Source organism: Muscardinus avellanarius, assembly GCF_963383645.1.
Source record: "Muscardinus avellanarius genome assembly, chromosome: 16".
NCBI classification, from domain to species: domain Eukaryota; kingdom Metazoa; phylum Chordata; class Mammalia; order Rodentia; family Gliridae; genus Muscardinus; species Muscardinus avellanarius.
In genome coordinates this window covers 31,775,889-31,797,949 of record NC_137802.1, presented here as the reverse complement: position 1 = coordinate 31,797,949, position 22,061 = coordinate 31,775,889, and the positions used below count along the sequence as shown (strand labels likewise).

Here is a 22,061-nt window from a genome sequence, read left to right as displayed (position 1 = left end):
AGCGCATCTCCTCGACCCCAGGAGCACCTCCCGACCCCAGGAGTACCTCCCGACCCCAGGAGTACCTCCCGACCCCAGGAGCACCTCCCGACCCCAGGAGTACCTCCGGATTCCAGGAGCACCTCCCGACCTCAGGAGCACCTCCCGACCCCAGGACCACCTCCCGACCCCAGGAGCACCTCCGGATTCCTGGAGCACCTCCCGACCCCAGGACCACCTCCCGACCCCAGGAGTACCTCCGGATCCCAGGAGCACCTCCCGACCCCAGGAGCACCTCCGGATCCCAAGACCACCTCCCGACCCAGGCACAGCTGACAGCCGGCGGGCGCCCCGCGATCCGCAGCTCACTCCGGGATCCCCCGGGCGGCTGCGCGATGGTGGCGCTCGTCGGCCTCCTGCCGCCGCTGCTGCTGCTGCTGCTGTGGGGCGGCCTGGACGCCAAGCCCACGGAGAGGCTAGACCAGGAACTGCGCCAGGAGGCGGAGGTACGGGGTGTGCGTGGGGTGGAGAGGGGTCCTAGGGCTCCAGACCTGTCCGAACCTAGGCAGGCCACCCAGCCGTCCCATCTGCGCAGCCGGTCTGCGCTCCGCTCGCGCTGTCCTCCGCCCCCTTGACCCCTGCACACAGAGCCAGGGCTGGGACCACACAGGCAAGGTCCGCGCTAATCCCAGGCGGGAGACGGGAAAGACTGGACAGGCAGGCAAGGGCTGAGAAGGAGCCCCACCCTCACCGCCTAGACCGGGGAGACTCGGTGTTCATTCCTCGGGTGACCCCGCACCTGGGGAGCCTGCAGACGCGTGCGGTGGAGACGGTAATGCGGGCTGCCCGGTAATCGGGAGAACCCTGGCTTCCTGGACTGGGCTGCCCTGCCTGGCTAGGGCCAGCAAGCCATTTACACTGCTCCGACCTAGTTTCTTCATTCATAAAATGGATAAGACTAGGTGACCCTCGAGAGGTGCTTATAAGGGCTGAATGTGAGAAAGGAAGGCAGCGAGGTGGAGAGAAGCTCCAAGATTTCCCATTTTCCTTCCCACAGTGGACTCAGCTGCTGGCTGTAAGAGAAGCAGGGAACTTTAGGGGAGGGAGAGGGGATCCATTTGGGCGTCTGGCATCTTGATAAAGGTGACTGTAAGGACAACAGTTTCTGAACTCAGAGAAGAAGCATCTCTGTTAGTGTTCTTATCTCTTATCCATAGACCCGGGTCCTTTTTTTTTTTTTTTTTTTTTTTGTGGTACTGGGGTTCCTGGAAGCCTTTCTACCTCCGGGCTACACTCCCAGACCTATGTTTACATTTTTATTTGGAAACAGGGTCTCCTAAGCCAGCACACGCGGCTGGCTCGAACCTGCGCGATCCTCCTGTCTCTGCCTCCCAAGCGCGGGGATTACAAGCGTGCGTGCGCCACCACGCCCGGCTCAGGTCTATTACTTTAAGAAGGCATGGTAGTAAATTGTGAACGACTGATTCTCAGATCTGTCCTGGGACTCGCTCCTCTAAGCGCTTGGTGCCGGGCCTCCCGCTGCGGGTTGAGGTTGTCAGTATTCTCCCTTCATAGAAGGGGCAAGCTGAGTTTGGGAACCCTAGAATGGGCGCTCTCTGAATGGCTCCTTGCTCCAAGTTCAGGCTCCCAGTAGTGTTCTGGAATATCGGCTCCCAACTCCTTTGTCCTTCCCCTTCCAAGTGCTGGTTTTTTGCTCTGTGCTCTCCGGCTCTGCATATTGAAGGAATTTCTTTGTTTGAAGGAATTCTGAATTTAGACTCTTACACCATCAAGCGCTGCAGAGTCCTTAGGGCCCCAGGAGAAGGCTCTTGTCTACCAAGCCAAGTCTTGTGAGAGTCCCCACCCCACCCATCCCCAAATTCAGTCCCAGGCAGTCCTTGGCAGGGGAACAGAGACAATATCTCTGCTGCCCATGCCTGTGGTGGCCTCAGATGGAATTTCATCTTGGAGTGTGCTTGGGAAACTTAATATCTAGCAGATTGAGTCCCTTTCAATCTATTTAACACAAATTGGGGTAAGGGTATTTTTAACTCTTAGCATAAGAATTTTTTTTTTTTTTTTTGTAATGTGGACTGCACCCAGGAGCATTCTACCTCTGGGCTACACTCTCAGCCCCTCCCCCGTTTAAATTTTGAAGCAGGGTCTTGCTAAGTTGTGGAGGGCTTCATTAAATTTCTGAGACTGGCCACAAACTTGCAATCCTCCTGTCTCATTCTCCTAAGTACTGGAATTACAAGCATGCATCACTATGCCCAGCTATAAGAAATACATATATATGTATATTACTTATATATATTACTTACATATATATGTACATGTATATATTATATATATGCAGTTTTTTTATTTTTGTGATAATGGGGATGGAACCTACGGGCATTCTACCTCCGAGCTACACTCCCAGCCCTATTTTTTATTCTTTATTTTGAAAAAGGGTCTCACTGAGTTGCAAAGGGCTTCACTAAGTAGTAGCTGAGGCTGTCCACTAACTGTGATCCTCCTGTCTCAGCCTCCCAAATGCTGGGATTACAATCATGTGCCACCATGCCCAGCTTTTAAGAATTATTTGTGTGTGTGTGTGTGTGTGTGTGTGTGTGTGTGTGTGGGTCTGGGGATAAAACCCAGAGGCATTTGACCTCCAAACTACACCCTCTGCCCTATTTTTTTTTTTATTCTTTATTTTGAAACCGGGTCTCACTAAGTTGCAGAGAGCCTCACTAAGTAGCTGAGGTTGTCCACAAACCACGATCCTCTGGTCTCAGACTCCCGAATGCTGGGATTACAAGTGTGTGCCACCATGCCCAGCTTAAGAAATATTTTTAAAGTATATTAAAAACTCTGGCCGGGCGTGGTGGCGCACGCTTGTAATCCCTGCGCTTGGGAGGCAGAGACAGGAGGATCACGCAGGTTCGAAGCCAGCCGCGCACACTGGCTTAGGAGACCCTGTTTCCAAATAAAAATGTAAAAATAGGTCTGGGAGTGTAACCCGGAGATAGAAGGGCTTCCAGGAACCCCAGTACCACCAAAAAAAAAAAAAAAACTCTGGAAACACGTAACAGGTCTCTATATACCTATGCATATACATTACATATGTATACATATGCAATGTGTATGCATATCTGTGTTTCTGTGTATGGCTAATTGCATGGGCTTCCAGACCTGTATGCAAATCAGGGTAAGTCATTTAACTAATGGAAATTAATAGTGCCTATTTCACAAGACTATTGTGAGATTTAATTGAGATAGTTTATGTAAACTGTCCCACATAATAGCTACTACCAAGAAAGCAATCTATAAGGAAGTTTCTCAGTTGGGTGTGATGGCACATGCTTGTAATTCCAGCATTTGGGAGGCTGAGACAGGAGGATCCTGGTTCTCGGCCAGCCTCAACTACTTAGTGAGGCCCTCCGCAACTTAGTGAGACCCTGTTTTGTGTTTTTGTGTGTGTGTGTGTGGTACTGGGGTTCCTGGAAGCCCTTCTACCTCTGGGCTACACTCCCACAGGCTACACTCCCAGACCTATTTTATAATACTTTTTTATGTGGAAACAGGATCTCTTAAACCAGCATGGCTGGCTTTGAACCTGCGCGATCCTCCTGTCTCCGCCTCCCAAGCGTGGGGATTACAAGCACGTGCCACCACGCCCGGCAAGAGACCCCCGTTTTAAAATAAAGAATAAAAAATAGGGCTGGGGTGTATCTCAGAGGTAGAATGCCCCTGGGTTCCATCCCAGTACCACAAAAAAAAATTTTTTTTTTTTTTTTTGGTGGTACTGGGGTTCCTGGAAGCCCTCCTATTTCGGGGCTACACTCCCAGACCTATTTTTACATTTTTATTTGGAAACAGGGTCCTAAGCCAGCACACGTGGCTGGCTTCGAACCTGTGCGATCCTCCTGTCTCTGCTTCCCAAGCGCGGGGATTACAAGCGTGTGCCATCACGCCCAGCTTACAAAAAATGTTTTAAAAAGAGGTTTCTCACAATGCTATTGTTGATGTCATCATTATCTTTACCATTATTTTAGAGCTTCAAATTTAAGTCCTGTCTCAAAGACTAGCTCTCCCACCACAGTAACACAGGACAAAATATGTAAGGCAACTATTTTTTTTTTTATGGTACTGGGGTTGGAACCCAGGGGCATTCTACCTCCAGGCTACACCCCCAGCCCTATTTTTTATTCCTTATTTGGAAAAAGGGTCTCACTGAGTTGCAAAGGCCCTCACTAAGTAGTAGCTGAAGCTGTCCATGAACCCATGATCCTCCTGTCTCAGCCTCCCAAATGCTGAGATTATAAGTGTGCACCACCACGCCCGGCTTGTAAGGCATCTGTTTTAAGCTTTGGACAACAGTCAGCACAGTGCTGCTGAAAGGCTCCATTTAGAAGAAAAAATCATAAGCCCCTAGCAGCCAGCTAATAGTTAAAAAGAAAAGTATATTTTACTGCAGGTTACAGCTTAGGAATGTAAAATATGCGATAAGCCCACCCCATCTTATCTATACTGTCTGGGCCAGAGCGCCTTGACCCGGGAGCTTACTGACTGCACCTGGTATTTTATCTAACACTTGACTACAGAATGTACTTTTCAAATGATTCTGTAATTTTCTGTAAACGCATGCAATTTAGCCCAAACCCCCCCTAACTAGTGGTCTTTTCCCTATAAATACCCTCAGTTTCAGTGGCTCGGGGCCGAACTCCTATACGGGTCGGCCCCAGTGCACTGGCTCCTTAATAAACCTTTATCTTTTGCTCATTGCATCAAGGACGTAGTCTCTCGTGGTACGTCGCTTATCCCGAGGTTGATTGAGGGTCTCCCCTCGGCGGGGGTCTTACACTGCAATTCCTAAGAAATGGTGTTGTAGTTGCTATGCCTATTACAAGTTACTCCCAAAACTTTGCAAAGTATAATAATCCTCTATGAGGTTCACAGGTAGTGTGGGTCAGAATTTCAAATAGGGCACGTCAGGGCAGCTGATCTCTGCTTTACAGTACCTGGAGCCAGGAGCATCTAAAAGCTGTTTATTCACATATCTGGCAGTTGATTCAGGCTGTCAGCTAAAGGTCTCAGTTCTTTTCCACGTAGGTCTATGCATATCATCTCTCCTTGTGAGCTAGTTTGGACTTCCTCACAACTTGGTAGCTGGTTCTAAAAATGAGTATTCAGAAGGGAGGGGAGATTGTATCCTTTTTATGACCTAGACTTGGAGGTTGCATCGCTTCTCCTCCTTGTCATTGTCCTCCTCCGATGTCATCACCCTTCTTTCCTCCTCCTCCTCCTCCTCCTCCTTCCTTCTTCCTTCCTCCTCCTTCTTCTTCTTCCTTTCCTGGCACTGGGGGCTTAAGCCAGGGGTCCTCTACCACTGAGCTACATCCCCAGCTCTTTTTATTTTATTTTGAAACAGGGTTTCACTAAGTTGCCCAGACTGACCTCAAACCTACAATCCTCCTGCCTCAGCCTCCCCAGTAGCTGGGATTACAGGCACCCACTGCCATGCCCTGGCACATAGCATAACTTCTGCAGCCCTCCGTTGGCTAGAGTAGTCTCCAGCCACACCCAGGCTCAAGGGACCCCATACACACCTGGTGAGAGGAGTGTCAGAGTTCCATCTTAAGAAGTGTGCAGGAAGCTGGGCGTGGTGGCGCACGCTTGTAATCCCAGCATTCGGGAGGCTGAGACCACAGGATAGCGGTTCGTGGACAGCCTCAGCTACTTAGTGAAACCCTGTTTCAAAATAAAGAATAAAAAAATAGGGCAGAGGGAGTAGCTCGGAGGTTGAATGCCCCTGAGTTCCATCCCCAGACCCAGAGAGAGAGAGAGAGAGAGAGAGAGAGAGAGAGAGAGAGAGAGAGAGAATGAATGCAGTCATCACAGAAGGGAAACTCTCCAGGTCGCCCTTCTGTCACCCCAGCTTGGCTCTGGGACAATTTTCTGACTACAGTGCAGGGAGTTAGACCCCAGGCAGAGCACAGACTCCTGCTGAGCTGAGATGGAAAAGCAAAGTTCAGGGCTGTTAAAGCAGCTGGAATCCATGGAACAACGCATCTCAGAGGAGGGAATTACACCAAAGGGAGTCCCATAAGTGTGTGTGTGTGTGTGTGGTGCACTGCAGGTCCTCGCCTGAGGACTACACAGGCATGTGTGTGCTGAAACGGTGCCAGGCTTACCAGAGAACAGCTGCCGTGTGCCTGAGAACAGAAGAAAAGGCCTAGAAGTTGAGTAGTTTGCAAGATGTTGGCGGTCTGGCCTAGACAAAATGGGAAAAACTGTAGCACCCCAGGCATCCATCTGAAACTCCAGTGATGCTGTGCTTTAGAAGCGAGGACCAGCCAGGTGTGGTGGCGCACGTTCGTAATCCCAGCATTTGGGAGTCTGAGACAGGAAGATCGTGGTTCGTGGCCAGCCTCAGCTACTTAGTGAAGCCCTTTGCAACTCAGTGAGACCCTGTTTCAAAATAAAGAGTAAAAAATAGGGCTGGGGGTGTAGCTCAGAGGTAGAATGCCCCTGGGTTCCATCCCCAGTGCCGCGAAAAAAAAAAAAAAAGTGAGGACCATGATCTCAAGTCAGACCTATTCTAACACAGCTTAGTTCTGAGGCTATCTTCGAATCTGCACGATCCTCCTGTCTCAGCCTCACAAGTACTGGGATTACAGGCATGTGCCACCATACCAGGCGCTAACAAAGCTTAAAAATGAGTAGACATAAAATACTTTTTCCCTTGTCATAACTTCCTGGGTGTGGTGGTGCACACTTGTAATCCGGGCGCTTGGGAGGCGGAGACAGGAGGATCGCACAGGTTCAAAGCCAGCCTTGCTGGCTTAAGAGACCCTGTTTCCAAATAAAAGTGTATTTAAAAAAATAGGTCTGAGGGTGTAGCCCAGAGGAAGAAGGGTTTCCAAGAACCCCAGTCCCATCAAAAATAAATAAATAAATAAATAAATAAATAAATAAATAAATAAATAACAAACTAGCCGGGGGCAGTGGTGAACACTTGTGATCCCAGTATTTGAGAGGCTGAGACAGGATGATTGCGCAGCCGGCCTCAGCTACTTAGTGAGGCTCTCAGCAACTAAGTGAGACCCTGTTTCCAAATAAAAAAAATTTTTTTTTTTTTTTTTTTTTTGGTGGTACTGGGGTTCCTGGAAGCCCTTCTACCTCCGGGATACACTCCCACGGGCTACACTCCCAGACCTATTTTTAAACTTTTTATGTGGAAACAGGGTCTCTTAAGCCAGTGAGGCTGGCTCCAAACCAGCACAATCCTCCTGTCTCCCCCTCCCAAGTACGGGGATTACAAGCGTGTACCACTACACCCAGCTTCCAAATAAAATATTTTTTAAAAATGGGTCTGGGTCGACCGGGCGTGGTGGCCCACGCTTGTAATCCCTGCGCTTGGGAGGCTGAGACAGGAGGATCACACAGGTTCGAAGCCAGCCTCAGCTACTTAGTGAGGCTCTCAGCAACTTAGTGAGCCTCTCAGCAACTTAGTGAGACCCTGTTTCCAAATAAAATAGAAAATAGGTCTGGGAGTATAGCCCAGAGGTAGAAAGCTTCTGGGTTCTACCCCTAGTACCACCAAAAAAAAAAAAAAAAAAAAAAAAAAATGGGTCTGGGAATGTATCTTGGAGGTAGAAAACCCCTGGGTTCCATTCCCAGTACCACACACACACACAAAAAGACAACTGACATTTTAAAAATGTCCTCATGAAGTCGGGTGCAGTAGTACACTCTTGTAATCCCAGTACTTGGGAGGATGAGACAGGAGGATCCTGGTTCGAGGACAGCCTCAACTACTTACTAAGGCCCTTTGCAACTCAATGAGACCCTGTTTCAAAAACTAAAGAATAAAAATTAGGGCTGGGGGTGTCACTCAGAGGTAGAATGCCCCGGGGTTCCATCCCTAGTACCTCAAAAAAAAAAAAAGAAAAAAAATTTTATGAAAGACAACTGTTTAAAACAAAATAATTGCATAATTGCATTGTAACTTGAACCTTATAATGCACGAAGAAGTTATGGTAAGGCCAGGTGTTTTGGTGGAGTCTGTAGACCCAGTACTTGGGAGGCTAAAATTAGAGGATTGCAGTTCCAAGCCAGCCTTAGCAACTTAGAGAGGCTGTTTCCAAATAAAAAATAAAATAGGGCTAGAGGTGTAGCTCAGAGGTAGAATGTCCTTGGGTTCAATCCCCAGCAAAACACACACACACACACACACACACACACACACACACACACACACACACTGTTATGATTATAGCACCAGGGATGGAGGACAGGAAAATGGAACTCTGCTGTTGCAGACTAATAGAGCTGTGAGTTGGAAGTGTTAGGTGTGAAGCAGGAAATGGGGTGTGTCTAGTGGGAAGTGGGAAGTGTCATAATGTTGCTGCGATATTAACTCTAAGTGGACTAAAATAGGTTAAGAACGTACTTATGAGCAAGGCGTGTTGGCACACACTTAGAATCTCAGGACTTGGGAGGCTGGTTGCAGGTTCATGGCCAGCCTCAGCAACTTAGTGAGGCCCTCCACACCTTAGTGAGATACTGTTTGCAAATAAAGAATAAAAACTAGGGCTGAGGTGTAGCTCAGAGGTAGAATGCACCTGGGTTCAATTCCCAGTAACACACACACACACACACACACACACACACACACACACACACACCAAACAAAAAGCAAACAAACAAAAAAAAAAAACAGGAGTATACTTAAACTGGGCATGGTGGTGCATGCTTGTAATCCCAGTACTTGGGAGAGATTGAGACAGAAGGATCATACATTTGAGGCCAGCCTCAGCAAATTAGCAAGGCTCTCAGCAATTTAAAGAAACCCTGCTTCAAAGTAAAAAATGAAAGGGGTTGGGTGAATAGCTCAGAGGCAGAATGCCCCTGGGTTCAATCCCCAGGGCAAAAAAAAAAAAAAAAAATCAGTAAGAATGTAAACAATTTGTTCAGCACTATCAATCACATTGACCTAATTGATATTAATATAAAACTACACTGGAGAACTCCAGAATACATATTCTTTGCAGGTATGTGTGATTTACTAAGAGCGACTATATGCTGGGTCATAAAACAAGTCTGAATATATTTTATTTGTTTATTTATTTATTTATTTGTGGGTCTGGGGATGGAACCCAGGGCATTCGACCTCCGAGCTACACTCCCTGCTGTATTTTTAATTTTTTTATTTTGAAACAGAGTCTCACTAAGTTGTGGAGGGCCTAAGTAGCTGAGGCTGTCCACGAATCGCCATCCTCCGGTCTCAGCCTCCCGAATGCTGGGATTCTAAGCTTGCGCCACCACGCCTGACTCGAATATATTTTAAAAACTGAAATCTTGCTCTGACCAAAGCAGAGCTCAACTGGAAATCAGTAACAACAAGATATCTGGCAAAACTCCAAATCTTTGGACATTAAACAACACACTTCTAAATTACCCACAAGTTCATAAAATCACATTTATTACAGAAAATATTGAAAACTTAATGAGAATGAAAACACAATATTTTGTATCAATATTTTGAGATGCAACTAAAGCAGTGATTAGAGTGAAGTTTACAGTGTGGGATCCCTAGAGTGGAAAAGAAGGAAGATTTTAGGTTAATGATCTAAGTTTCCACTTAAAAGAAGCCAGGAAAAGAGCCGGGCGTGGTGGCGCACGCTTGTGATCCCAGCATGCTTGTGATCCCAGCATTCGAGAGGCTGAGACCTGGAGGATCGCGGTTCGTGGACAGCCTCAGCTACTTAGTGAGGCGCTCTGCAATTCAGTGAGACCCCGTTTCAAAATAAAGAATAAAAAATAGGACAGGGAGTGTAGCTCGGAAGTCAAATGCCCCTGGGTTCCATCCCCAGACCTGCAAAAAAAAAAAAAAAAAAAGGTTCAACCCAAAGAGCATAGAAGAAAGAAATAATAAAAATAATAAAAGCAAGCTGTATGGTCACAGGCTAGTCCCTTTTCTTCTCTGGACCGCATTTCCTCTTTTGTGAAATAAGAGGGCTAAATTTCTTAAATGACTTCTAAGATTCTCTCCATCTCTGACATTGTTTGGTTTAGATGTGTTCACATGCCTGCACCTCTGTACATGTGTATACACATCATCTGCCCATGTGACCATGTCTGTCCGGAAGTGTCTGTGTTCCCAAGCCCCTGTGTGTATCCCTGCATCCTGCCTGTATGGCTCTGAGTGCAGCCTGTATACACACAAAGTAACACAGCCGAGGGCTTTCTGCAAAGGGCTCTGCCTGGGAGGAGACTCACTGCCTACAAAGCTGTGTTATGAACAAGTTCATTGTTGCCCACTTAGGGGAACTAGAGCCACTCACAGTGCTAGTGAGTAGGAAGAGGCTGCACTGCTGAGTGGCAAGATTGCGAGTTAGTGAGTGACATCATCACACCGGCCCCCCTGCCAGTCCCAGCCCTGTCCTGCGCTTCAGTGGCAGACCGCCCCAAGGGACCTACCATTCGCTTGGCTTGGATCTTCTTTAGAATCGCTAGGCAATAGTTCCAGGACCTGCTTTCTACTCAGCTACCCCAGTGTACCAGTACAGCAAGAAACTGGATGATTTTTTTCTCCAGGGAAATGTTCAAGCTACTGTGGAATATCCGCCCCCAGATGCAGTGTCTGCTTCTCATACCCCAGAGCCATTCATTTGATTTTTTGTGAGTCAGAAACCCAGAAGCCCGGGTGTGGAAGCCTTTCCCAAGTGAGTCATGGGTACATGGCAAATACAAGTTCAGAAGAGGTTCCAAAGGGTCCCAGAAGGCCATGAGTTTGGTGGAAGATCATTTGTTAAGCAAGTTTGAAAATGAAGAAATCTTGCGAGGCGTGGTAACGCAAGCTTGTAATCTCAGTACTTGGAAGGCTGAGACAGGAGGATCATAGGTTCATGGCCAGCCTCAGCTACTTAGTGAAGTCTTCTGCAGCTCAGTGAGACCCTGTTTCAAAATAAAGAATGAAGTAGGCCTGAAGGTATAGCTCAGAGGTAGAATGCCCCTGAGTTCAGTCCCCAGTACAGAAGGAAGGAAGGAGAGAAGGAAGGAGAAAGAAAATAAAGTAATCTAACAAGATCTAGGTAAAGGAAGCAGGAATACGCTAGGGAGTCAGTTGGACAACTTATCCCTAGACTCTGCTTTGCTTGGGGAATTATCTGATGCTTGAAACTCAGCTCTGCAAGCCAGTGAGGACCATGAATCCATACAGTATGGTTTTACTATAAGATAGCCAGGCAGCCGGGCGTGGTGGCGCACGCTTGTAATCCCAGCACTTGGGAGGCTGAGACCGTAGGGTTGTGGTTTGGAGACAGCCTCAGCAACTTAGTAAGACCCCCTGCAACTTAGTGAGACCCTGTTTCAAAATAAAAAAATAAAAAATAGGATGGGGGGGGGGTGAAACTCGGAGATTGAATGCCCCTGGATTCCATCCCCAGACCTGTAAAAAAAAAAAAATTTGACAGGTATGGTGGCCTAGCCTGTAATGCCAGTACTTTGGTGGCTGAGACAGAAGAATCACTGGTTCAAGACCACCTCAGCAACTTAGTGAGACTCTGTTTCAAAATAAAAATATAAAAATAAGCCGGTCATGATGGCACAAGCTTGCAATCCCGGTACATGGGAGGCTGAGACAGAAGGATCACAGGTTTGAGGACACCCTCAGAAATAGTGAGACTCAGCCAGGCGTGGTGGCACACGCTTGTAATCCCCGCTCTTGGGAGGCTGAGACAGGAGGATCGCACGTGTTCGAAGCCAGCCTCAGCTACTTAGTGAGACCCTGTTTCCAAATAAAACATAGAAAAGGTCTGGGAGTATAGCCCAGAGGTAGAAAGCCTCTGGGTTCCACCCCCAGTACCACAAAAAAAAAAAAAAAAAGAAATAGTGGGAGTCTCATTAACCTAGCAAGACCCATTCTACCTCTGAGAATGGGTCCCAGTATACACAGTATACTCCCAGCCCTATTTTTTTTTTTTTTTTTTTGGTGGTACTGGGGGTGGAACCCAGAGGCTTTCTACCTCCGGGCTATACCCCCAGACCTTTTTTTTTGTATATATTTTATTTGGAGACAGCATCTCACTAAGTTGCTGAAAGCCTAAGTAGCTGAGGCTGGCTTCGAACCTGTGTGATCCTCCCGCCTCAGCCTCCCAAGCCTCCCAAGCGCAGGGATTACAAGCATGCGCCACCATGCCCGGCTCCAGCCCTATTTTTTACTCTTGATTTTGAAACAGGGTTTCACTAAGTTGTGGAGGGCCTCACTAAGTTGCTGAGGCTGGCCACGAACCTGTGATCTTCCTGTCTCAGCCTCCCAAGTGCTGGGATTACCAGTGTGCCCCACCAATCCCGGCACTAAATATGTATATATAAAAAATAAAAAGAGCCTAGCCGGGCATCGTAGCACACGCTTGTAGTCCCAGCATTTGGGAGGCTGAGACCGGAGGATCATGGTTTGCAGACAGCCTCAGCTACTTAGTGAGGCCCTCCGCAACTCAGTGAGACCCTATTTCAAAATAAAGAATAAAAAAAAAAATTGGGCTGGGGATGTAGCTCGGAGGTCAAATGGCTTTGGGTTCCATCCCCAGACCCATATTTTATTTTTATTAAAAAATAAAAAATAAGCCGGGCGTGGTGGCGCACACTTGTAATCCCGCACTTGGGAGGCAGAGACAGGAGGATCGCGCAGGTTCGAAGCCAGCCGTGCGCGCTGGCTTAGGAGACCCTGTTTCCAAATAAAAAAATGTAAAAATAGGTCTGGGAGTGTAGCCCGGAGGTAGAAGGGCTTCCAGGAACCCCAGTGCCACCAAAAAAATAAAAATAAAAATAAATAAATAAATAAATAAATAAATAAAAAATAAAAAGGGCTGCCGGGCTGGTGGCGCACGCTTGTAATCCTAGCATTCGGGAGGCTGAGATGGGAAGATTGCGGTTTGCGGACAGCCTCAGCTACTTAGTGAGGCCCTCTGCAACTTAGTGACACCCTGTTTCAAAATAAAGAATGAAAAATAGGTCAGGGGTTGTAGCTCGGAGGTCGAATGTCCCTGGGTTCTATCCCTAGACCCATAAATAAATAAATAAATAAATAAATAAATAAATAATAAAAAGGGCCAAGCATGGTGGTGCACGCTTGTAATCCCAGCATTTGGGAGGCTGAGACAGGAAGATTGTGGTTCTCAGATAGCCTCAGCTACTTAGTAAGGCCCTCTGCAACTCAGTGAGACCCTGTTTACAAATAAAGAATAAAAAAAATAGGGCTCGGAGTGTAGCTTGGAGGAAAATTGCCCCTGAGTTCCATCCCCAGTACCTGAAAAAAAAAAAAAAAAAAAAAAGGAATGGAGCCTGGCGTGGTGGGGCACGCTTGTCATTCCAGCATTGGAGAGGCGGAGACTGGAGGATCACAGCCTCGGCTACTTAACCATGCCCTTCACAACTCAGTGAGGCCCTGTTTCAAAACATAAAAAGACTAAAAAATAGGACTGGGGTGTAGCTTGAAGGTAAAATGCTCCTAGGTTCCATCCCCAGTACTTAAAAAAAAAAAAAAAAAAGGAATGGCCGGGCATGGTTGGTGGCCCACATTTGTAATCCCAGCATTTGGGTGGAGACAGGAGGATCTGGGTTTGCAGCCAGCCTTAGCTATTTAGTGAAGCCCTCTGCAACTCAGTGAGACCCTGTTTCAGAAATAAAGAATAAGCTGGGCTTAAGAGACCCTGTTTCCAAATAAAATATAAAATAGGTCTGGGAGTGTAGCCCAGAGGTAGAAGGGTTCCATCCCCAGTACCACCAAAATAAAAAATAAAAATAAAAATAAAATAGGGCTAGGGGTATAGTTCAGAGGTAGAGTCCCCCTGGATTCAACCCCCAGTACAATAAATAAATAAACAAACAAACAAACAAACAAACCTTTGTAATTACAGAACTTTATTGCTGGAAGGAGTCTTCAGTAGATGAGTACAGAACTATCCTCCTAGACATTCTCTACATTAAAGAATTTTAGCAGCAGAAAGGAAAGTGTTGGGGATTGAACCCAGAGCCTTGCACATGCTAGTTAAGTAACCAAGTGCTCTGCCACTGAGTTAGAAAGGGAAGATGGAGAATTTTTTCCTTCCTTCCTTCCTTCCTTCCCGCCATCCTCCTGTCTCAGCCTCCCAAGAGCAGGGATTACAAGCGTGCGCCACCACGCCCGGCCTAGCCCTATTTTATTTTTATTTTGGAACAAGGTCTTGCTAGGTTGCTGAGAGTCTTGCTACATTGCTGAGGCTAGCCTCTAACCTGCAATCCTCCTGTCTCCACCTCCCACGTATAGGGATTGCAGGTGAGTTATCACCATGCCCGGCTACAGAGGTCTGAATAGCCTTTTTTAAAAATAGGACAACTGACGTCAAGCCTTCCCGAAGCATCTTCTAACAGAATTTTCATGATGTTCCTGTGGGAAAAGTAAGGCAGTTTGAGCACAGAGACATTAAGTATATCGTAGTTCACACATCAGGTGAGTTGCAGAAGCAAGGCTACAATAACAGAGCTGGATTATATCTCATGGCTCTGATCCAACCCTCTCATTTTATAGAAGAGGAAGTCGAGGCCCAGAGAGTCCTAGGGCACGCACTTAGCAATGGCAGCAAGAAGAAAACCCAGGACTTTAGTTCAATACTCTTCCCTCTTTTCCACTGACTCAGAGTTGTTCTCCACTCAGCCTACGTTCATTTTGCTGCACCTCATTGCTAGTCTTGCCCTGTCCAGAGGTGGCTAGAATCCCCCCTTCCCTCCGGCACTAAATGAACTGGGCCTGGGCCGTACACACCTTCCCCAACAAGCCCGGACGGACAGCGCGGGCCTAGAAGGCCAGAGTTGCGGTCCAGCCCCTCCGGCTGCCTGGCCTCACTTTACCTTGACACTCCCAGAAGCCACTCCTCAGGAAAGCGGCCCCATCCCTAGGCAGGGGTGAGGCACGTTGCCCAAGGTTTGGGCCAGAGCAGGGTGAGTCACCTGAGGGACAGCCCTCCAGCTTCCCGCTCAAGCCTTGGCTCCCAGGTGGAGAGCAGGGAAGGGAACCCACTGGAACGCCCAGGTGGGGAGCAGCTGCGGGAGCGCGGCCTCTGTGAAGTGGGACAGCCATAGCTAGAGCCCCTCAGACACAGGACAAACCCCAGAAACAGGATCCCCAGCCTCAGTGCCACCCTCCGCCCGGCCCACACCCTGCTCCTCCGCAGAGCCAGATGATTCTCTCACCTTTGAAGAAGGAAACAGGTAGGGAAAATGGCTCAAGTTTAGAGACAACTCCGGCGGCAGAGGGAGTCTAACTCTGTCCCCTCCCTCAGGCAAGGCATGGCTCTGCCACACCCCACCAGCCCCTAACTGGAGGCTGTTTAGAAAACTCGTGTGTGTGTGTGTGTGTGTGTGTGTGTGTGTGTGTGTGTGTGTGTTACTGGAGCCTGAACATAGGGGCATTCTACCTCTGAGCTACACCCTGTTTCTTTATTTGGAAACAGGATCTCACTAAGTTGTAGAGGGGCTCACTAAGTAGCCAGGCTGGCCATGAACCTGAAATCCTTCTGTCTAAGCCTCCCAAGTACTGAGATTACAAGCATGCGGCACCACACCCAGATGTGAAAATTTTTAATATAAGAATATTAAGCATCACCGGGTGATTCTTTCAAAATAAAGAATAAAAAAATAGGGCTGAGAGTGCAGCTCGGAGTTAGTATGCCCGTGGGTTCCATCCCCAGTATGGAAAAAAAAAAAGAATATTAAGCATAAGTAAGTTTGAGAGGCCATAAATCCTGATAATTACCATTGTAATATTTCAGTAATATTATGGAAACATAAAATGTTAAATTCTTTGAATGTCTTGTCCCTATTTTCTCTGTGCCTCCACCAGGCTGGTCCCTGGCATGTGCTTTTCTACTTACTAGGAACTCAGCTCTACTTGCTACAGGATCCCTGAGCCCAGAGTTTCCTCTCTGACCAAGCCCCTGGAAAAGGCCTCCCCACACCTTGCCTGCCAGAGTACCAGGCACGACAGCCCAGCCAGGAAACGGAGACGCCGCCAGACAATTTCCCCTCCCTCCCCCTGTCCAGGGCTGCACAGTTCCAGAACTGGAGCCAACTCCCTGATAAGGGCTGGGCGGGTTTGTGCAGAGAGGGACGAGGGAGTGCCAGCCAAGCCAACCTGTGACCCGGTCTCTCCTAAGTCACTAGGCCAGCACAACTGCTTCTCAGGGCACCTGAGCGAATGCCCTGGTTTCCTTTAGAAAGCTGTCTATAGCCAGAGCTTGTGCACACACCTGGAATCCCAATACCTGGGAGGCTGAGACAGGAGGACCGCAGGTTTGAGGACAGCCTCAGCAAATTGTGAGACTCTCATCAACCTAGTAAGACCTTGTTTGAAAAAAATTTTTAAATAGGGGCAGGCGTGGTGGCGCACGCTTGTAATCCCCTCGCTTGGGAGGAACTGGAGGATCTCGCAGGTTCAAAGCCAGACGCACTGGCTTTAAGAGACCCTGTCTCCAAATAAAAAGTATAAAATAGGTCTGGGAGTGCTGGGAGTGTAGCCCGGCGGTAGAAGGGCTTCCAGGAACCCCAGGACCACAAAAAAAAAAAAAAATTTTTTTTTAAATAGGGCTAGGGGTGTATCTTGGAGGTAGAATGTCCCTGGATTGGATCCCCAGTACCGTGCGCCTAGACACACATACACACACACACACACACACACACACACACACACACACACACACACCTGTCTTTGTGTCTGTCCTCAGCAGGGAAAGTGGCAAAGGAGAGTCAGCACCTGGCTAAGGTGAGGCAAGTGCCAGGTGAAAACATCTGGATTGAGGACAGAGGTGCAACAGCCTTGTCCAGAGCAGTCCCCCCATTGTAGTAGGCCTGCATTTCACAAGTGTCTTGTTAATTCTTCCCCTCCAGGGGACTCAGCTAGGTGACCTGTTTACTAAGTACTTGGTGTGGACCAGGAACTACACTAGATGTACATTGCTTTGTTTAGTTCTTCTGAGGATCCTGTGGGGTTCATCTTATTCTCACATCATAGGTAAAGAAACTGAGGCTTGGAAAAGTAATTTGCCCCCAGCCACCTTGCAGAGTCAGGACTGGGAGCAGATTCTCAATTTCACACCCCGTGGCTATCCCATGATGCCATATTCTCTGGAGCAATAGATCATTTTCCTGAGGCAGCCACTAGCACCTTTTCAATCTATTATACATCTGAAAACAGCATGCATTCACAAGAAAAAAGAGGAAAATAACAGCACTGACATACTACTCCATTACTACAGGAACGCTATAAAGCAGACTTGGAAGAGTTCTGCCGTCTAGAATGACAGCTCCTTATGGGAAGTGGCTTCATTTTCTGAAAATGGCCCTCAGTGGAGGTGGCTGAAGACAGATGGAAACGAAATCCACGAGGAGGCTGGACACTTGCAAATACGTAGGGGCTTGCCAAGCCTAGCTCTCAGGGTCTAGTCTCCTTCCCAGATGTGCCTGATCCTTAGGGCAGCAGCTGGGATTAGATTTATTGTGAGTTAAGAAATAGAGCTAAGAAGCCGTGGTGGCGCACACTTGTAATCCCAGCATTTGGGAGGCTGAGACCAGAGGATCGTGGTTCGCAGACAGCCTCAGCTACTTAGTAAGGCCCTCTGCAACTCAGTGAGACCCGGTTTCAAAAATGAAGAGTGAAAAATAGGGCAAGGGGTATAGCTCGGAGGTTGACTGCCTTTGGGTTCCACCCCAGACCCGCAAAAAAAAAAAAAAAAAAAGAATAAAAGATTGGGCAGGGGGTGTGGCTCGGAGGTCAAATGCCTCTGGGTTCCATCCCCAGACCTCCAAAAAAAAAAAAAAAAAAAGCAACTTAGTGAGACCCTGTTTCCAAATAAAATATAAAATGGGTCTGGGAGTATAGCCCGGAGGTAGAAAGACTCTGGGTTTCACCTCCAGGCGTGGTGGCATGTGCCTATAATCCCAGTACTTGGGAGCCTGAGACAGGAAGATCGCAGGTTGGAAGCCAGCCTCAGGAGCTTAGTGAAGTTCTCAGCAATTTAGCAAGATTCTGTTTACAATGTGTGTGTGTGTGTGTGTGTGTGTGTGTGTGTGTGTGTCCAGGGGAATGGAACCCAGGGGCCTTCTACACCCCCAACCCTACTTTATTTTTTATTTGGAAACAGAGTCTCACTAAGTTGCTGAGAGCCTCACTAAATTGCTGAGGCTGGCTGTGAACCTGAGATCCTCTTGTCTCAGCCTCCCAAGTACTGCGATTACAAGTGTATACCACCATGCCTGGCTCCTGTTTATAAATTTAAATTAAAAAAATAAATAAAGGGTTGGGGGTGTAGCCCAGGGGTAGAAATCCTCTGAGTTCCATCCCCAGTACCACCACCAATAAACAAACCAACCAACCAACCTGCACTCCTTACCCTGGTCAACACCCTCCTCTCTGATTCATCTCAGGTCCGGCTTCTTTGCACCTCATGTGCTCCCTTCCGTTCTTTTTGTTTTTGTTTTAGTTTGCAGTTCTGAGGATGGAACCAGGCTCATTCTACCTCCAAGTTATACCCCAGCTCTATTTTTAATTCTTTATTTTGAAACAGGATCTCACTGAGTTGCAAAGCGCCTCACTAAGTAGCTGAGGCCGTCTGCGAACAGTGATCCTCCTGTCTCAGCCTCCCAAATGCTGGGATTTCAAGCATGCACTACCACGCCTGGCTTCCCTTCTGTTCTTTAAACAGATCAATGCTATATTCCTAGCTCAGAGCGTTTGTATTTGCTGTTCTCTCCACCTGGAAGCCTTTCCCCACCTCTTTGCCTAGCTGGCTGCATCTTATTCTTAGGAACACAGATCAAATATTTGCTCTTTCGGGTTTCTCCCTTGGCATCCCAATTGTAAAGTTTTTGAGTTTTTCTCAATTACATCACCTAGTTGTCATTGTCTTCTTCTCCTTCTTCTCCTCCTTTTCCTCCTCCTTCTCCTCCTCCTCCTCCTCCTCCTCCTCCTCCTCCTTCTCCTCCTCCTCCTCCTCCTCCTCCTCCTCTTCCTCCTCCTCCTCCTCCTCCTCCTCCTCCTTCTTCTTCTTCTGTGGTACTGGGTGTGGACCCCAGGGACATTCTACCTCCAATCTACATCCCCAGCCCTATTTTTTATTCTTTATTTTGAAACAGGATCTTGCTGAGTTGCAAAGGGCCTCACTAAGTAGCTGAGGCTGGATTTGAACCTGCGTGATCCTCCTGTCTCAGCCTCCCAAATGCTGAGATTACAAGTATGTGCCACCACACCCAGCTTTTATTTTCTTCTTTTTCTTTATAGCACCAATTCATTTCCTTGGTACTTATGTTTTTATTGTTTTCCTCTATCCACTAGTATTTAAGCTGCTTTAGAAGTGTGTGTGTGTGTGTGTGTGTGTGTGTGTGTGTGTGTGTGTGTGTTTTACTAGGGATTGAATCATCTGAGCTACACCCCAGCCTTTTTTTTTAAACATGATCTTGCTCGGTTGCTGAGTCTGGATACATTGCTAAGGCTGTCCTTGAACCTGTGATCCTCCTGTCTCAGCCTCCCAAGTACTGGAATTACAGGCATGCACCACAGTGCCCTGGTAGAGCTGTCTTAGCTGTCTTATTTATTTTACACCTAGCAGGGTACCTCATACATTGCATGAATTAGAAAATAATGAAAGCCTGGCGTGGTGGCTTGTAATCATATATCCCACCCACCCACCCCACCCCCCACGGCTTGGGAGGCGGAGACAGGAGGATCTAGCAGGTTCAAAGCCAGCTGCGCTGGCTTAAGAGACCCTGTTTCCAGAAATAAAAAAAATAGGTCTGGGAGTATGGCCCAGAGGTAGAAGGGCTTTCAGGAACCCCAGTACCACCAAAAAAAAAAAAAAGATAATGAAAGGATGTTGCAGATTTATAATTCAAAATATACAGCTCTAGGAAGTTGAGGTTTTGTTTGTTTGTTTATTTGTTTTCCTGGTAATGGGGATGGAGCCCAAGAGCATTCTACCTCCGAGTGACACCCACATCCCTATTTTTTATTCTTTATTTTGAAAGAGGGTCTCATTGAGTTGCAGAAGGCCTTATTAAGTAGCTGAGGCTGTCTTCGAACCACAATCCTCCTGTCTCAGCCTCCCAAATGCTGGGATTACAAGAATGTGCCACCATACCCGGCTGTTTTTCTTTCTTTCTTTCTTTCTTTCTTCCTTCCTTCCTTCCTTCCTTCCTTCCTTTCTCTCTCTCTCCCTTTCTTTCCTCTTTCTTTCTTTCTTTCTTTCTTTCTTTCTTTCTTTCTTTCTTTGCTTGCTTTCCATACTGGGATTTGAACTCAGGGGCATTCTATGTCTGAGTTATACCCTAAACTCTATTTTTTAATTCTTTGTTTTGAAACAGGGTCTCGCTAAGTAGCTGAGGTTGGCCATGAACCTGTGATCCTCCTGTCTCAGCCTCCCAAGTACTGAGATTACAAGTGTGTGCCACGATGCCTGGCTGAAAGTCAAGTTTTAATATAAATGTTAAGGTTGTGGGTCAGTATATTTGTTGTCATAAAGCCTTAACTGCATCTATATTTGGTGGGGGGAGAATTGCTTAGGAAGAACTCAGAATTAGAGAATTCCCAATCTAGTCATATATAGACTGATCAGCCCTGAGCATTTTCTAGAGAGATAGGATGTTTCAGAACAAACTTTCAAAAAACATTTTGTGGTACTAGGGATTGAACCCAGGGGCATTCGACCATGGAGTCACACCCCTAGTATTTTTTATATTTTATTTTGAGACAGGGTCTCTCTAAATTGCCCAGCCTGGCCTCAAACCTGTGTTCCTCCAGTTTCAGCTTCCCAAGTACTAGAATTGCAGGCATGTACCACTGTGCTCAATTTTCAGAACAATTCGATGCGTATTAATGGTATATTTATATATTTATAAACACATAATGGCCACTTTGCATGGAATCCCTCCTACGTCAGGAACTACATTAAGCACTTTATAAGAACTATTGTGATTAGTTCTCAAACAAAAATTCCTATAAAATTAATACTATTATTAAGCCCATTTTACAGTTGAGAAACCTGTAACTTAGAAAAGTAACTCACATCTGGGATTCAAACCCAGGCCAGCCTGACTCCAGAGCCCATAATTGTCAAATATGCCCTGCTAGATTTCTTTCTTTTTTTTTTTTCTTTTTTTTTTTTTTTTTTTTTTTTTTTTTGGTGGTACTGGGGTGGAACCCAGAGGCTTTCTACCTTCGGGCTATACTTCCAGACCTATTTTTTATATTTTTATTTGGAAACAGGGTCTCACTAAGTTGCTGAGAGCCTAAGTAGCCGAGGCTGGCTTCGAACCCGCGCGATCCTCCTGTCTCAGCCTCCCAAGCGCGGGGATTACAAGCGTGCGCCACCACGCCCGGCTCCCCTGCTAGATTTCTAGCAATACCCTAAGATGCCAAACGTTCAGAAATAATTGAGTGAGTTCCCAGAGATCATCCAGCGAATCAATGGTGACCTGGAATTGGGGTCAGGTTCTTTTCACTGTAATACAAGGGTTCTTTCTGCTATGATTTACAGGCCTTCTTGGGACAAGAGGCGGGATTGGGCAGAATATATGTCCTCTGGACATTTGGATACAAAGAGAGGGGGAAAGGATGTTACATGGAGGAAAAGCTGATGTTTCTCTCTCCCCTAGGTATTCCTGGAGAAGTATGGCTACCTCAATGAACACATTTCCAAAGCGCCCACCTCCACCCAATTCAGCAATGCCGTCAGGTAGGAGCAGGGGTGTGGGGGACTTGGGTGTACAGGGTGCGAAGCTCTTATCTTCTCCCTCCTCCGGGAAGGCTGACCTCACCCCCACCACCCACCTTCCCTTTGTGGTCCTTCATCTCATTTCCTCCTGGCAGAGAGTTCCAGTGGGTGTCCCAGCTGCCGGTCAGTGGCGTGCTGGACTTTGCCACTCTGCGGCAGATGACACGTCCACGCTGTGGGGTGGCAGATACTGACAGTCATGCAACCTGGACAGAGAGGATCAGCGCCTTGTTTGCCGGACGCCGGGCCAAAATGAGGCGTAAGAAACGCTTTGCAAAGCAAGGTGAT

At 47.3% G+C, this 22,061-nt stretch overlaps 1 protein-coding gene across 3 annotated transcripts in view; it reads left to right on the top strand.

Annotated features, from left to right (window-relative positions):
- Positions 1-374: 374 nt before the first annotated feature.
- The window catches only part of MMP28 (matrix metallopeptidase 28), a gene marked incomplete at both ends in the record, with an annotated part of 32,542 nt that continues 10,855 nt past the window's right edge, over positions 375-22,061 (top strand). For all 3 annotated transcript variants that reach the window (XM_080712317.1, XM_080712316.1, XM_080712315.1), the window contains 3 exons: positions 375-485; positions 21,655-21,734; positions 21,869-22,056. In XM_080712317.1, coding sequence (XP_080568443.1) covers positions 375-485; positions 21,655-21,734; positions 21,869-22,056 — 379 coding nt within the window. The remainder of the gene's footprint in view (positions 486-21,654; positions 21,735-21,868; positions 22,057-22,061) is intronic.